This window comes from Schistocerca piceifrons, chromosome 1, assembly GCF_021461385.2.
Source record: "Schistocerca piceifrons isolate TAMUIC-IGC-003096 chromosome 1, iqSchPice1.1, whole genome shotgun sequence".
Lineage (NCBI taxonomy): Eukaryota > Metazoa > Arthropoda > Insecta > Orthoptera > Acrididae > Schistocerca > Schistocerca piceifrons.
The window spans coordinates 516,145,350-516,162,485 of record NC_060138.1 but is presented as its reverse complement, the minus strand read 5'-3'; the positions used below and the strand labels follow the sequence as shown (position 1 = coordinate 516,162,485).

The window sequence follows — 17,136 nt, the reverse complement described above, 5'->3', positions numbered from 1 at the left end:
TGTCAGTATTTTTCGTCCAAGTTTTTTCCCTTCCGCAATGAAATTTTCTTTTGAAATGCATCCCCATTAAATCAGAAACAAGTTTTTCTTAGCTTGCAGTGTCATACTGTGAGCAGTCCACTTCAAATGTGATGTCTGCATTCCATTCCGGATGAAAATGGTTGGAACTGAAACTGTAATAATGAATGCAGTTTCTGAAAATTTATTATTCGTATCACAGATTACATTACATGCTTCATACCTGAAATTTAGCACAAAATGCTTCTTGATGTACAGAACAATGAATACCACGTGTCGAATATTGTAATTTTCTGCTCTTTCATCATCAACTAAGTCTTTAAATTCATTCTGCATGATGACCTAATTTTGCTCCATAGCAGATTTGTGGCACTCCCGGATTATGTGACTGCATATCAGATACAGAGTATTCTCATCCTCCTATTCATTCAATATTTTTTAAAGGCTTGTGACGATGGATTGGTAGACTATTTTGTACTAGCTGCCGCAGGACTTGTCAACTTCCTTTATACCGTGAACAAATTTCAATGATGCTGACTGACACCACCTTTTGCTGAATTGAAGAATATCGTGCCTACTGAAAAATACCACTCTGTGAAGCTAACTGAAATTTCGCACTGTGCCGAGTATTTTCGGGAGGACTCAGTGAAGTTGGGGGGGGGGGGGGGGGGGGGGCTAATGTGAATCTTAATGATTTTGCTGAGCTTACCTGCTGGATCTAATCAGATGTTAACAAGTCATCCAACGTAGTCTACATTTAGACATCATCCTGCCCCTCCTTGATGTGGCAACGCAAACATCCACATCCACATTCACACTGGTGGATTTGTATGTAAAAAAGACTATCTATATAGCTTATGTACATTGTTTCTGGCCATGGAGGTTAAAAAGACAGGAGATGGCACTACAGACTCAACACTGTACGTTGTTTTGAAACCAGATTGGGCGGGGCCTCTTGCCGTTTTAAGTAGCCCAAAACGTTAGCAGACTACTGATTACGAATGCTTCTTGTTCATTATTTCTGTCATGCACATGCAACAACTGTTTTAAATACTAAAAATTATAGAGCTAACATAAATAGCATAGTGTAAGGAAGGCAATTTTGAATGTTTTTCTGTTCTTGAATGCGTATTTGCTCTAGTAATGTGACAGAGTGATATAATGGGTAAGTGTCACTGTGGTGAACTATGGGGCTGAGACTGCAGTAAACCCAATGTTTTGGGTTAGTAAAGATGGCGGACATTGGCTTCAGGTTTGTGATGTAATGCCACCTCCCTTCTTTTTTTTATCTCCATGTTTCTGGCTTTACAGTAATATTAAACTTCTGTTAGTTTACTACAAACTGACATTGTCTTAAGTGTAAATTTTTAATGTACTTACGTAATTATTTGAGAATTATGGATAGGATAGTGAGAGAAAATAAAATGGAAAGAACAGTTATCGGTAGAACTAAAGGATAGTTTCATTTATTGAAACAGGAAGTAATATGCTACATGTTTATAACTTCTTCCCGTGTAGGGCATGAAAAAACGTACCCCAACATGTATCATTGGGTACGCCAGTTGACCCGTTGATCCACGTACTTCACTTTTTGCTTAATATAGGCATGAGGCACCTATCTACCATTTCAGATCTCCTTTTTCATCTCTTTTATCTCCCATAAACAGTTAAAACCCTGAGACATTCTGTAAAGTTCAAATGTTAATGTTTAGCCAAATCTTACTGTAATCTGACTGTCCGTACTGTAACTAATCATTTCTGTGGAGGTCGATACTAAATTATTTGTGCTTGCTTTTATGAAAACATCTTACATGTCATGTAAATTATTACCAGATGCTACCAAACAACTAAAATCCACTCAGTTAATTAGAAGTTCTTGACTGAAATCTGTCACATAAATGTTCCACTAGTTTAATTGCAGTGTGCATTAACATTGTTTAATATTTCCCAGAGAGTTTGAGTAGCTGCAACTTCTGGCAGCGAGGGTGTGTTGTAGATAACTCAGCATCCTGCTGTATTCTTTAGTTTTAATAAATCACTATTACACTCCTTCAGAGTTGACAAGGTGGCACACAAACATCTACATTACTTAAATCTGAGCTTTGTTCTAAAATATTTGAACTGACACTTGTGTCAGAGTTTTTTCTTTGATTTAGTGTTACATTCAACCTCATGTACCTTTAATGGACTTGGAATGTAATCTGGTTGTTTAAATACGTGCTTGTGACGTCCAGGTCACTGTACGCCACATTTTATTTTCTGACTAGCGGGCTGCGGCTTACCTGCCGGAAGATCTGCCGTCTCTTTTAGGAAATAATCAAATGAATGTGGTTAAAGTGTTAAAGTTCTGTGACTTGTCCAATGTTTTTACCAAGATTTTAGGGAGAGGGTCTTAATTTGTTCACAGGATGACTGGCTCGCCCATATTTTACGTAAATGGCCAGCCAGTGACAATTTCCTGTGGCATCCTTGCTTGACACTCCTTTTTTGTTTTCCTTACGTTTTGTTTTCTTATACAACATTTTGTATCTTTTCCTGCTCTTTTGCATGTATGCTTCCATTTTACTAAATTTGTACACATTTGTTTCTTCTAATGCGTGTCAGGGTGCTGATGACCTCGACATTGAGCACCCATAAGCCCAACACACACACACACACACACACACACACACACACACACACACACGCACACACACTCTAGGTATGTCAGAATGATGATCAGTTATTAAAATTCTATGGGTGAAACATTAACCCTTAGCTGAAATACACTGGCAGGTGGTAGAGGTTTACAGAGAGACTGTAATGTCGTGTCATCTGGTTGTCGCAGAGTGGTGTCGAAATTTCGTGGGTGGTAGAGAAAAGAATGTTGATGAGGATCATAGTGCTTGAGAATCCTCATCCATTTGTTTTGTCATTTCCATATATTTTCAAAGGCTTGTGACAGTAAATCACTAGACAGCCTCTTTTGCGCTAACATCCACTGGACCTGTTGACTTCCTTTATGGGTTCTTGTGGAGGAACTGATTTTTAGACAATGGGGATCACGTTGCGGCTTTTGATTGTGGAAATGGGAATGTCATTTGGAAGTATGTGTCATATTGTTCCCGATGGGTTACACAAAATTGTAACAGTCCAACACAAGGAGAAGAGCGTGGGGACAAGTCTGCAACTTGTGCAACTGTTTGCCAGGAAAGGAAACGGTTTCCTTCACCGCAGTGTCATGGCTGATGAAACATGCATCCACTACAACACCTCTTGTCTAAGTGGTTCTAAATGGAGTGGGGAAAATCCCTTCTCTCAAAAGACATAGAAATTTAAGGTTGTATCATCTACGAGGAAGGCACAAGGCCACAATGATTTGTGACAGTCTGGGTGTCATACTCGTGAAGTTTTTGGAAAGTGGGAAGACAGTTACTGCTGACTGATGGTGCAAGGCCTTGACATGCTTATGTGAAGTGATTTGCAAGAAATGTTCAGGACATCTCACTGATGGTGTAATCTTCCTTCATGAAGATGTGTGGCCTCATGAAGCCAAGCAGACAACCACACTTTTGAAGCAGTTTCTCTGGCACTTCATTGACCACCCTCCCTACAGCCTAGACCTAGCTACAAGCAACTTTCACCTTTTTCCCTACTGGAAGGTGCACCTAGGAGACCGATAATTTGTTTCAGACGAGGTATTAGAACACTGTGTCAATGCGGCTGATCACATGACGATAGGATTTTTACCACTAAGGTATATTCAAATCCATCCTACGATTCCACAATTGCCTAAACTGGCATGGGGACTGTCAAAAAATAGCTCAGTGCATGTACTATCAGTTTTCTGTGTTTTTTGTACGAAATGAAATGTACAGGTTTCACTGCAGGCTTTATAAACTTAACTTCTGAGCACTCCTCTTATATAAGGTGTTAGGTTCCAGTTGGGGCAAATTTTTACCTATTTCTTTATTTTTCTGATTCCCTCAGTATATATGAGTTGTGATTATAAAAATAACAGGACTGGTTCTGTCACATAGTAGGTATGCAGGTGCCAAAGATAAATGACCAGTAACTGTGAAGTTACTTCCCAGTCTAATGCACCGTTTCTGGCGTCTGTAGACAAATCATTATGGCCATGACCTTTATTTTTGCTTAAGAGATATGAGCCATTACTATGTTTTGCTCGAAAAACGGTAAATGTAATAATAGAGCAATGAATTGTGAAGTTTTCACATGAAACTAGTAAAAACTGTTACTGAAACCAATCTTCCACTAAAAGATGTGTATGGTGAAGACTGCGCATCACATTTGCGAGTGTTTGAATAGTTCTAGTGCTTCCAGGATGGCTGAGATGGGGAGATGACTCACGCTTGGGACACCCTTAAATATAAAAACCAGAAGAAAATATCGAAAATGTACTTAATCTGATTTGGCCTGACTGTCTGTTGAATGTCCGATGGATTGCTGTAACTGTAGGACACAATGCATAAGGTACATTTTACATAACCAGTTTAACATGAGAAAAGTGTGTGCGAAATTGGTGTTTGTGTTGAAAATTCTCTAGAGCGAACAAAAAGCATCTTCTGAAAAACTTCGTACTGACACTTTGAATACCATTGAAAACTATCCTAATTTCTTGGAAAGAGTGACAACATGGCAAATCTTAGTTTTTCATTTATGATTCAGAAACTAAGTGCCAATCTATGCATTTGAAGGGCTGAACTTATCCGAGAGGACGATAGTCATAGAATGTTGTATCTTCACGGGGTTCCTGAATGTCAAACTATTAATCGATATTATTGCCTTGAGGTTCTTGCTCAACTCCATGAGAAAATAAGGAAAAAAGACCCAAATTGTGGAAGAACAAGTCATAGGTTCCACATCAAGACAGTGCACCTGCTCATGCCACATTGTCTGTCAAGAGATTTCTAGCAGAGTATGGCATTCTAGTATTAGACCACCCATCTTATTTGTCTGGCCTAGCACTATGTGACTTTTGTCTATTCCCTAAGGTGAAACCAGCTTTAAAAGGTACAAGATTTCAGTCCGTTGAAGCAGTGAAAGAAAAAGCAGAATGCTTCGTCAAGGAGCTCACAGAGGAAGACTTACAGCACTATTTCCATCAATGGAAAATAGAAAATTAACATACAGAATTATAGGGATAAAGGAGGGGATTGCATTGACGAAGACAATCTCTAAATTTGTATGTTCTCGAAATAAAATGTTTTGCAGCAACAGTTCCGTTATTTTTTAGCCTTGTACATGCAACATTATGTTTTGACGAATTATTTTCTCACTGATTGTGTCTATTCCAGTAAAAGCTTGTTTCTTGATCAGTAACACCCCAAGCATCTATCAGTGTTTTTAATTCACATTTCTCATCACAGCTTCGTATTATTGACATTTCTACATTAGTACAAAATTTTTCTGTATTTTTATGTAGCTTATGTATTAATCACCTCAAGACTTGAGTAGTGCTTGTAACTCAGCATGATATGCATGGAGCTAATTATTAATGATATGATTATAATAGAGGGAAACATTCCACATAGGAAAAATATATCTAAAAACAAAGATGATGTGACTTACCAAATGAAAGTGCTGGCAGGTCGACAGACACACAAACAAACACAAACATTCACACAAAATTCAAGCTTTCGCAACAAACTGTTGCCTCATCAGGAAAGAGGGAAGGAGAGGGAAAGACGAAAGGATGTGGGTTTTAAGGGAGAGGGTAAGGAGTCATTTCAATCCCGGGAGCGGAAAGACTTACCTTAGGGGGAAAAAAGGACGGGTATACACTCGCGCACACACACACATATCCATCCACACATATACAGACACGGGTCGAAAGATTCCTGTTTCCCTTTCTTCCGGCTATTTAACACAGTGGCTCCAGTCTTCTTCCACTGATTCCGGAGTGATGATTGGCGGCCGTTGGCGATCCCTGACTGGTGGATGGTGATATCATAGTGTGACCATCTGCGCCAGAAAAAGGCTTGCGTGCGTGCGTAGTTTGCAGCTGATTGAATGTTTGGCGGGAACGCCTCTAGCGTCGGCTGGTGGAACGTGCCGGCACTAAGTTGCAGGCGCCACTTAACTCTGCCGCGTTGGCCGACCATTGCGTTTGTGTGGCTGTGCGTGCCACAGCACGTTCCTTATATGTCCATGAAGGATTAATGTTTCCTGTCTGACAAGAATGTGCAACAGGCAGTTGTGGACTTCTTCATGCAGCAGTACATGGTGTTGTAACGAATGGGTATCTTCAACCTGCTGTGTCGGTGGGATGGTTGTCTCCATGCTCATGGTGAATTTGCTCAATTGGCACACTGACTCTTGACTGTATGGCCTTTGAACAGAAACTTTTTCATCACCTCTTATACTATAGTAATAAACAATAGTTTCAGCTATCAAACTCTTCATTCGTGAGTTAGATAGATGTTGGGTAACACACCGTTTTACCAAAATTACCTATTACCCTGGAAAAGTATCCCAGTTGACCATTATGGATCACCAACTCCAGACTTCCTTAATAATAATCGTTTTAAAACTTGAATTCCGTGAAGCCTGCTGGCCAACTCTTGATGTCACAACTCCAAAACAAATCCACAAAATTATTCAACACATACGCCTTTCAGTCAGTCAGAATCAGGAGCAGAATAGAGGTTTCCTTAATGGCCACTTCGTACTCCTGCTTGCTGTATTTATGTGAGATGCTGCCTTTTGCCAGGACTAGAAGAAATTTTCCTATGATGGATGTTGGAAACAATAGCCATTGTGGGGAAGATTACTGTCCCTCTAAGCCCACCATCTAGATTCTAGCCACAATCCTTTTAGAAGCGTTACAGAAAGGCCACCCCATTTTTTCAGGGTGCACAAAGTCTCCTTTCCCACAGTGGCCAGAAACTGGCAGAAAGTTACCATAATAGCTAACTCGGCTAATGAACATGGCTGGCCAGGAAAATATATGAGGGTTATTCAATAATTAGAGAGACAAATTGATCTGGGGAAAAACTGTAGGGAAAGTTTTTGGTACTTTTATGGTTTTAAATCAGGGTGTATATGATCCAGGACAACCGGGAGATCCCGGGAAGAAAACTGGGAAAAACCCGGGAATTTTTTAGAATTCCGGGAATTTTTCGTTGTTTTAGTTTTCAGCTAAATTTTTGTAATTTTGACTGGTAGGAATTGATACTCCAACAAAGGATATTACTATATCCTGCTCCTGCAGAGTAATACTGCAACAATAAAATGTGAACGAGAAAAAAGAAACGCAAATATAAAAAAATTTGCAAAGGAAATGTGCCATATACAACAACAAAACACGGTGCTCATACAAGCGTTTCCCAACAGCAAAATGTGTCAAAGGCTTTAGGAAGACTATGCAATGCTTCATAACAGCAAATAGCCTCCGATGAGCATGACGTCACAACTGTTTACATTAGATTCGTTTTAGCAGTTACAAGCAGGTTCATGCGCATGCACAGTTGAGTGGCATGTGAGTATTACCTTCTCCCGTTTCTGGCTACAGAAATGTGGCTGTTGGCTATGTAAGCAGTCGCAGCTAGATGCCGCACCCAAGCTGCATGCCGGCACGGTAGCTCAGCGTGTTCGGTCAGAGGGTTTAGCTACTCTCTGTAATAAAAAACTGAGTGAACAGATCAACGAACAGCCTGAGTGAGTGTCATTGGATGTCCGCCACGAACAAATTCAACGAACAATATAGTACAAAACGTGATTAGAAAAAAAGGAAAAAAAAAAGAGCGCTTCCAGATTCACTCATGCACAGTGGACCCTGATCTAGGAGGGAGGGGTGGGGGAAGGGGGTCGCCAAATTCATATTCTTGAGGAGAAAAAACTGTGTTTCACAAAGTGCCTAGCATGAAGCGCACGCTGGTCTATCGATTACACATATGATTTTGATACCCATCCCTGTTGTTTTTGAACACACTCTGTAAGTAGATTTCTGAATAAATCATAAGGTGCGTGTGGTAGCCATGCGGTCTAGGGTGACTTGTCACGGTTCGTGCGGCTCCCCTCTTTGGAGGTTCAAATCCTCCCTTGCGCATGGGTGTGTGTGTTGTCCCCAAAAAAAAGGGGGGGGGGGGGGCCGTCAAAAGGGGACCAGGCTACACAAGCTGTGCGGAATAAAGCGGAACGAGTGAACGCCAATCACTGTCTCATTATGTTGTAGTTTTAGTTTGCGAATGATCAGCTTTGTCATAATTACTAGGTTGAAAATGGTTCAAATGGCTCTGAGCACTATGGGACTTAACATCTGAGGTCATCAGTCCCCTAGAACTGAGAACTACTTAAACCTAACTAACCTAAGGACAATACACACATCCATGCCCGAGGCAGTATTCGAACCTGTGACCGTAGCAGTCACACGGTTCTGGACTGAAGTGCCTAGAACCGCTCGGCCACCGCGGCCGGCGATTACTAGGGAAATCCTTAGATTTAGACTACCAGAGTGGAAATAAACGACTAACAGGAATAACAGGTAATAAAGATTACATATTATCTTCTCGGTGTATGCAGGAAAATGGTTGTTGTTGTTGTTGTTGTTGTTGTTGTTGTTGTGGTCTTCTGTCCTGAGACTGGTTTGATGCAGCTCTCCATGCTACTCTATCCTGTGCAAGCTTTTTCATCTCCCAGTACCTACTGCAACCTACATCCTTCTGAATCTGCTTAGTGTATTCATCTCTTGGTCTCCCTCTACGATTTTTACCCTCCACGCTGCCCTCCAATACTAAATTGGTGATCCCTTGATGCCTCAGAACATGTCCTACCAACCGATCCCTTCTTCTGGTCAAGTTGTGCCACAAACTTCTCTTCTCCCCAATCCTATTCAATACTTCCTCATTAGTTATGTGATCTACCCATCTAATCTTCAGCATTCTTCTGTAGCACCACATTTCGAAAGCTTCTATTCTCTTCTTGTCCAAACTATTTATCGTCCATGTTTCACTTCCATACATGGCTACACTCCATACGAATACTTTCAGAAATGACTTCCTGACACTTAAATCTATACTCGATGTTAACAAATTTCTCTTCTTCAGAAACGCTTTCCTTTCCTTGCCATTGCCAGTCTACATTGTATATCCTCTCTACTTCGTCCATCATCAGTTATTTTGCTCCCCAAATAGCAAAACTCCTTTACTACTTTAAGTGCCTCATTTCCTAATCTAATTCCCTCAGCATCACCCGACTTAATTAGACTACATTCCATTATCCTTGTTTTGCTTTTGTTGATGTTCATCTTATATCCTCCTTTCAAGACACTGTCCATTCCATTCAACTGCTCTTCCAAGTCCTTTGCTGTCTCTGCCAGAATTACAATGTCATCGGCGAACCTCAAAGTTTTTATTTCTTTTCCATGAATTTTAATACCTACTCCGAATTTTTCTTTTGTTTCCTTTACTGCTTGCTCAATATACAGATTGAACAACATCGGGGAGAGGCTACAACCCTGTCTTACTCCCTTCCCAACCACTGCTTCCCTTTCATGTCCCTCGACTCTTATAACTGCCATCTGGTTTCTGTACAAATTGTAAATAGCCTTTCGCTCCCTGTATTTTACCCCTGCCACCTTTAGAATTTGAAAGAGAGTATTCCAGTCAACACTGTCAAAAGCTTTCTCTAAGTCTACAAATGCTAGAAACGTAGGTTTGCCTTTCCTTAATCTTTCTTCTAAGATAAGTCGTAAGGTCAGGATTGCCTCACGTGTTCCAGTGTTTCTACGGAATCCAAACTGATCTTCCCCGAGGTTGGCTTCTACTAGTTTTTCCATTCGTCTGTAAAGAATTCGTGTTAGTATTTTGCAGCTGTGACTTATTAAGCTGATAGTTCGGTAATTTTCACATCTGTCAACACCTGCTTTCTTTGGGATTGGAATTATTATATTCTTCTTGAAGTCTGAGGGTATTTCGCCTGTTTCATACATCTTGCTCACCAGATGGTAGAGTTTTGTCAGGACTGGCTCTCCCACGGCCGTCAGTAGTTCCAATGGAATATTGTCTACTCCGGGGTCCTTGTTTCGACTCAGGTCTTTCAGTGCTCTGTCAAACTCTTCACGCAGTATCATATCTCCCATTTCATCTTCATCTACATCCTCTTCCATTTCCATAATATTGTCCTCAAGTACATCGCCCTTGTATAGACCCTCTATATACTCCTTCCACCTTGTGTGTTGTCAGAAAATTTTTGGCCAGATCGCTACACTAGTACGGGCCAGTTGTACAGTCCCTGTCTAGCAGCCACTTAAGTTCTATTGTGGAAGTAGCGCTGAAAATGCTTTGTACGAACATAACAATGCCTAACCGGAGAATAATTAGGGATAACTAAACCAGTGATTCTGGCTGGGTTAGTCAAGTACCGGCGAATAAGTTTTGACAAAGGCAGGAATAGTTCCAGAATTAGTCATGACAAGATTGTTTGTTAGAACGAGGAAGGAGAAGAAACAGGGACATCACACAAATTAGGGAAGAAAATGACAATTCCAAATTTATATAAAAATCTCGTACTACTGCTTTTCGATCTCGTGCTCGAGAAACTGGAGCATATGAATGTAATTTGAAACTATTTTCTTACAAAGCTTTTTGCTTGTAGTAGGCCTAATAGGCATTTGATGTTGGTCTTCGTGAATTATGTTCTGTCTTGTTATAAAAATGACCATTTGTGCCAAGACAGTCTCGTTTATTTGGTGTGTGTTACAAAGTCTGCAGTGTTAGAAAGGCCTATTTGGTTTTATCTAACAGACAGTGACAAAATAGACGTGATCAGATCGAGAAACCACACCAGTCTTGGGTACTATTTGTATTAACAGCTTACGCAGTATTAGACAACGATATTATTTTGATTTTTCATGTAGCAAAATGTTTGACGAACTTTGATGAGGTAATAGATTCTTTCGCAGAAAGGAAAGCACGTCATGAAAGCTGTAGCAAGATTAGAGAGAAAAATCAATTCTAGGAGCTAAGGATTGAAGAAATGTGTACTTTATTGCTTGTCTCTTTCCTTTACTGGTTTTATGTATCCTATATTTAATTTTATGTCACCAAAACACAAAGTTATTAGCTAACATGCAATAAAGAGTGCAATTTTTCTGAAGAGTTCTTGTTCTCCCGATTACAAGTAATCCCATCCAATATTAATTGTGAATTTTTTTTTTAAAGAAAGGAGGACAGGATGTCAAATCAGGCAACTGGGAGCAGGAGAGGTGCCATAGGACAGTTTAATTTCCACTGGCCTGAATATAGTTTGATGGCGTCCAATACAAAATATACACGTTTCATTTCCACGGAGCGAAATTCAGTGACATACGATAGAAAAATGTGTGTGTGAAGTGGGGTGGCACTGCACGTGGGCACACTTAAGACCAAATAACATGTCTTACATTTCCTCGAACATATATGTTTTATGTATAAGACTCTTCAGAAAGATGTGCGTTACAAAATGAACATATTTTTGAAAACTCGATTTTTTAAAATTTTTGACGTTGTATCTCAAATGCTCGAGGGCGTGGGGCGCCACTGTCTAAGTATTGCCCCGGTTCGGAAATATCGTAGATCCGAGGCTGATGCGCAGAGCAATCTGAGTTATAGTGGGGAAGTGTGTAATCTCCACGTTACCTGTGTTTACATTTAGTGATTTTGCTGTTTCCTCTTTGTTTACTGCTCTAACGTCATATGAAAACAAAATGGATTTCTGTGGCTGGTAGCTATCAAGTGAACTAAAATACATTCACATAATTAAAGAAGGCTAATATACGTTATTAGTTTCAGATTTTATTTTATTTCCACTTATCTGACACCCATGCATTAATCACCTTGTAGAATGATGTTAATTTTGTCAGTTTGGTAAAGAAATTTTGTTTTTATTAATCATTTACGCTGAGGCAATCATTGTGTTTGAAACAAAGTGTTTAGTTCCACACTAATTTCAACCGCTCACTACATTTCAAGTTCACGTTTTCATCTTCTAGCACGTATGGCATTATGCCATAATAAAGAATCAAGAATGAGTTAATAAAGTACTGGTACTCCAAGAAAATTTACATCCCAAAACCCACACTGAAAAGCTTAATACAAGGTCGAGGCCTACTTCATTGAGAATCTGGACATACGAATGTGCTCTTTTAAGTGTGCACTTTAAATGTGCCAATTTAGTATGGTTCACGAAATTCCGATGCTCTTGTAGTATCCTCTGATGTCTTTTACACGTACGAACATACGGGCTTCCTGCGTCATAGCAGCTGTGATGCCTGTTATCTGGCGCTCTCTGACAACTGCTGAAGTGAACCTATTTCTAACAGGTCACGGGAAAATATTGCGAATGGTGGTTTGAAAAGCACTGCTTTCAAAGTAAATTTCCATTTACGCAAGTTGAACTACGTGCGAGAATGTACGATGAATTTCTTAAATCACAGAGCATTTGATGACGAGCCATTTAGAAGTATTTCGAGCCCAGAAGATCAGGCATTCCTATCGTTATTATGAGCAACTTGATGTAGTGCTAGAGGAAGCTCTCTCTCCTCTGCGGTAGCTAATTTATTTGCGAAAAATTTTGAGGACAAGTTACTGGACTCGGCTAAAAAATTTTACTGGCTCAATTGCGATATATCTTAAAGTGTAACACGTGTAAAAAATATCAATATTATATGTGAAAGCTTTGCTTTTCTTGTAACAACACTATGTATATTAATTTAAAATATTAACTTTTCCTGTTTGTGTATCCATGCTACCTAACAGTGATGTTGCTATTAGCTGACTACATCACATATCCTGTGGTCTGAATACCCGCTGTCATCGGTATGAGCTATGACTGGCTTACAAAAGCGCATCGCAATTTCAGTTACAATGGTTCGGAAAGTAACATTCGGTGTTCGGTGGAATTCGAATTTATACTTTCGTAATACGAAAATATGCAGCTTACATGTTGCTGCACATCGAAAATCTTTCCAAAAGGAGTTTTCTTCCCTGAGTTTCATTTTCTAAAGTGCCGGGAAATTTTACGCCCGTGTATAAAAACATAACCATTCAAAGGATTGATAAGTTTTACAGTTCCAAGGGAAAATATACTGTACTTAATAACACGGAAAAAGTGTGTTTTCATCTGGGAGAAAGTGTATTTTTAACCGGGAAATCCGGGAAAGATACAGCAATTTTTTTTTTCCTTGTCCATGTATACACCCTGTAAATTGGCATTACTGGGATGAGCCCTGATCAGCTGATGTATCAACATTGTTTTCGTTTATAACCTCAAAAATATGTTTCAAGATGACGAGTCCGCTTGAAATGTTCGCATTAGTTAAACAATGTTCGGTTATTTGTTTTTTACTTGCTGAAGGTGAGAAACCAGTGAAAATGTACTGTAGAATGTCTAAAATCTATGGTGAAGGTTGTATGAATTGTGCAGATTTTTACAAGTGGGTAGAACAGTTCAAAAATGGTCATGACTCAGTGACTGACGAACATCCTTCTGGTCGACCAGTAGCAGTTTCAACTCCCTCACGTGAAAGTTGAATTGATGACATTATTCCTGCCGACCGCTGTGTGGCTGTGGAAGTGATAGTTGATAACATTCAAGTTAGTAACGGTACCGTTCATAATATTATTTGTAACGAGCTGAAGTACCGCAAAACGTGCAAGATGGGTCCCAAAGGAGTTGACACAGCTACACAAGGAAACAAGATCGAGGATGTGCACAGAACTAAAGGAACGTTATGAAAGATAAGGTGAGCACTTCCTCAACAAAATTTTAACTTGTGATGAAACTTGGGTTCACTATTCTGAGCCAGAATCAAAAAGATAAAGCATGGAGAGGAAGCACACCAACTCACCTGTCAAGAAAAAATTCAGAACCCAAGCATCAACAGGAAAAGTCACGTTGACGGTGTTTTGGGATGCTGAAGGTCCAGTGTTTTTGTTTTTTCTTTTTTCATTTTTTTATTTTTTTATTTTTTAAAAGCTCAAAGAGCAGCGTACAATGAACAGTCAATACTACTCGGATTGGCTTTTAAACAAGGTGAAGCCAACCTTGAGAGAGAGAGAGAGAGAGAGAGAGAGAGAGAGAGAGAGAGAGAGAGAGAGACGATGTGGATCTCATAGGAGAGGTGTGATTCTCCAGCAGGACAATGCACATCCTCATATTGCTCAACTAACCCGTGAAACCATCAACAAAATTGGCTGGGAAGTACTGCCTCACCCCCTTACAGTCCTGATTTAGCATCTAGTGATTTCAATTTGTTTGGTGCACTGAAGGTGGCATTACGTGGGAAGAGGTTCCGTGGCAATGAGGACGTGAAACAATTTGTGGGAAATTGGTTCAAACAAGAAGAAAGAGTTCTTTACAGTTGGAATAAAAAGGCTTGTAGCCCATTGGAACAAATGCATGAATTATCAAATTATTGAATGACACATTGTATGTTATGTGGAGTGTTAACAAATCTTCTGCACGTAATAACAAATTAGTTGCAACAAATGTGCACAGTTTATCTTCTTGTGCCTATTCTGTATAATACAAGGTGCTATCCAAAATTTTTGGGACTGGTGCTGCCATCTGTTAAAAACCTTTCCTTTGGACTAATGGTCACCATCACTCTGAAGTAGTTGCCATCCGCACGTACACACTGGTCCCAGCACTTCTGCCACTGGTCAAACATTTTCTGGAAGTCCTGTTCTTTGAGGGTGTTCATCACCGCCAGCGATGCTTCTTGAATCCTCTCTAGAGTGTCTAACCGACTGCCTTTCAACTTGAGTTTCAGTTTTGGGAATAGCACAAAGTCGCAAGGTAAGGATGTGTGTCAGTGTGCATTGTCGTGATGCGGCAGCCAGTTCCCTTGATGCCCAAGTTCAGGCCGTTGGCGCCGCACGTTTTCATGGAGCTGTTGCAAAACGTCACAGTAGTACGCGGAATTCACTGTTTGGTAGGGTGGGACGAATTCTTTGTGCACAATTCCCTTGGTGTTAAAGAAAATGATGACCATTCTCTTCACTTTGCTCTTCACTTGTCTCGCTTTTTTGGGTCTTGGAGAACCCCGGGCTGTTCCACTGGGACGATTATTGCTTTGTCTCTGGGTCATAACCATAAATACAGCACTCGTCGCTGGTGATAACCCATGACAAGATGGTTGGAGCGTCAGATGTGGTCTGATGAAGGTCCGTGCACACAACACACTGTGCCTTCTGATTGGCAGTCAAGATCCTTGGCACAAATTTTGCAGCGACACAATGCGTGCCAAATTCATCAGTCAACATTCGTTGACATGTCCCATAACCAATACCCACTACATCCTCAAGCTCTTGAATGGTTAGACGTTGATCCGTATGAACCAATTGTTGAAGTTTGGCAACAATCTGTGGTGTTGTGCGGCTAACAGGCCTTCCAGTCTGAGCATCATCTTCGACGTCTGTATGGCCGGCTCTGAACCGAGCATGCCACTCAAACACATGTGTACGGCTCATGCTCTGTCCCCCAAACGCTTGAATCATTGCAAGGGTCTACGTAGCACTGTTCCCGAGATTCGCACAGAATTTGATACACACGTGCTGTTCTGTTTGCGGATCCATCGTAAAATCACCACACACCAAACACAGAGTATTACGGAAATCACTGTGGACACTCAACACATCCTCCCAGCTGAATGCCACTCCACACACTGACTCATCAGATGTGCAGCTCTCGCCACCTAGCAGTGCAAAGATCTACTACTACTACTACTACTACTACTACTACTACTACTACTTTCCAGATGGCAGCACCAGTCCTGAAAATTCTGGATTCCACCTCATTAATATTTCATGAAATTTATGAATACATCTTACTATTTGATATTTAATACTGCAGTATTGTGTATAGGGGGATGAGTTTTTATGAGGAGATGGTTTTCTTCCTTGTTATTCTCCTGATAAGACCTTACTATGTATAAAGAAAGTTTATTTTATTCTCTGTGAATATTGCTATGTTATAATGTTTGCTAAAGAATTCTTCTGGAAAACACCCTGTAAGATGGGAACAAGCTGGAGAATGTAATTATCTCTCTCCAAAACTTTCTTCCTTACTTGTTCCCATTCCAGCACTACACAGCCCTCTATTCCACCAACACATCAGTCTTTTTACTTCTCTCCTTTTCCACCAACTCCCCCCCCCCCCCATCCCCCCCCCCCATCCCCCCCCCCCCCCCCCCCCCCCCCACACACACACACCCCTCTCCCCCGACCTCTGTCTAACCCAACTGCACCTAGCTATTCTACCCTCTCTCCACCTCATCCCTGCACACTACCCAGCAGCATTTCACTGTCCTCCACACCTACCCTGCTATCTGTCCCCCTCCCCAGCCCAGCCTCCTCCTTACCCCCACCCAGTTGCCTCTCCCATCATGCGCTACTCCTGCTGTTCTTAATGTGGCTTCATCTGCCAGAGACTGTGCGTGTGCGTGTGCGTGCGCGCACCTGGTGTCTGTTGTTTTTTTTTACAAATGCCTTGTTGGCTGAAAGCTTATTTTCTGACTTTTTTTGTTGTGCCTATCTGTGACTCAGCATCTCCGCTATATGGTGAGTAGCAACTATCCTTTTCTAATATTGTTGCATTCCTTCCTGGACTTTCCATTGTTTAATAATGTATAAAAGGAGAAATAATTCTCAATTTTATTTTTTTATCTGCTCAGTAAGAGAGTACATGTCAATAACGTGTCAGCCGGCTTTCGTTGGTTATGACAGCAACTATTGAAACTGGCTTTTGGTTTGCAGGTAACAGGTGAACTGTCAAACAGTGGTCAACCAATGCGACGTTTTACTCAAACTTTTGTTCTAGCGGCACAGGCACCAAGGCAGTATTATGTTCACAATGACATATTTCGCTATCAGGTTGGTATTTATGTATTAAAGCAGTTGGCCTTTTGTTGGGTTTGCTAGTTAATTACAGTATTCAGTTGTTTGAATATTTGTTGCTCACCATACTGTTATTAACGCAGTAATGTTTTCTATTAACTTTGCTCACTTACAGAATTTTAAAAAATTTGGTATGTTGGCAGAAATCATCATTCAGTCAATACTACATATATTGATTGAGAATTGGGGGGTTAGATCCTGATGCAAAGTGCATTGCAGTGAAGTGCGGTGGAAGGACTAT

The 17,136-nt window shown here is 40.6% G+C and overlaps 1 protein-coding gene across 2 annotated transcripts in view; it reads left to right on the top strand.

Moving 5' to 3' along the window:
* LOC124797917 (ras GTPase-activating protein-binding protein 1) overlaps positions 1-17,136 on the top strand; it is a 152,200-nt gene that overhangs the window by 47,792 nt on the left and 87,272 nt on the right. For both annotated transcript variants that reach the window (XM_047261059.1, XM_047261052.1), the window contains exon 4: positions 16,755-16,871. In XM_047261059.1, the coding sequence (XP_047117015.1) occupies positions 16,755-16,871 (117 nt within the window). The remainder of the gene's footprint in view (positions 1-16,754; positions 16,872-17,136) is intronic.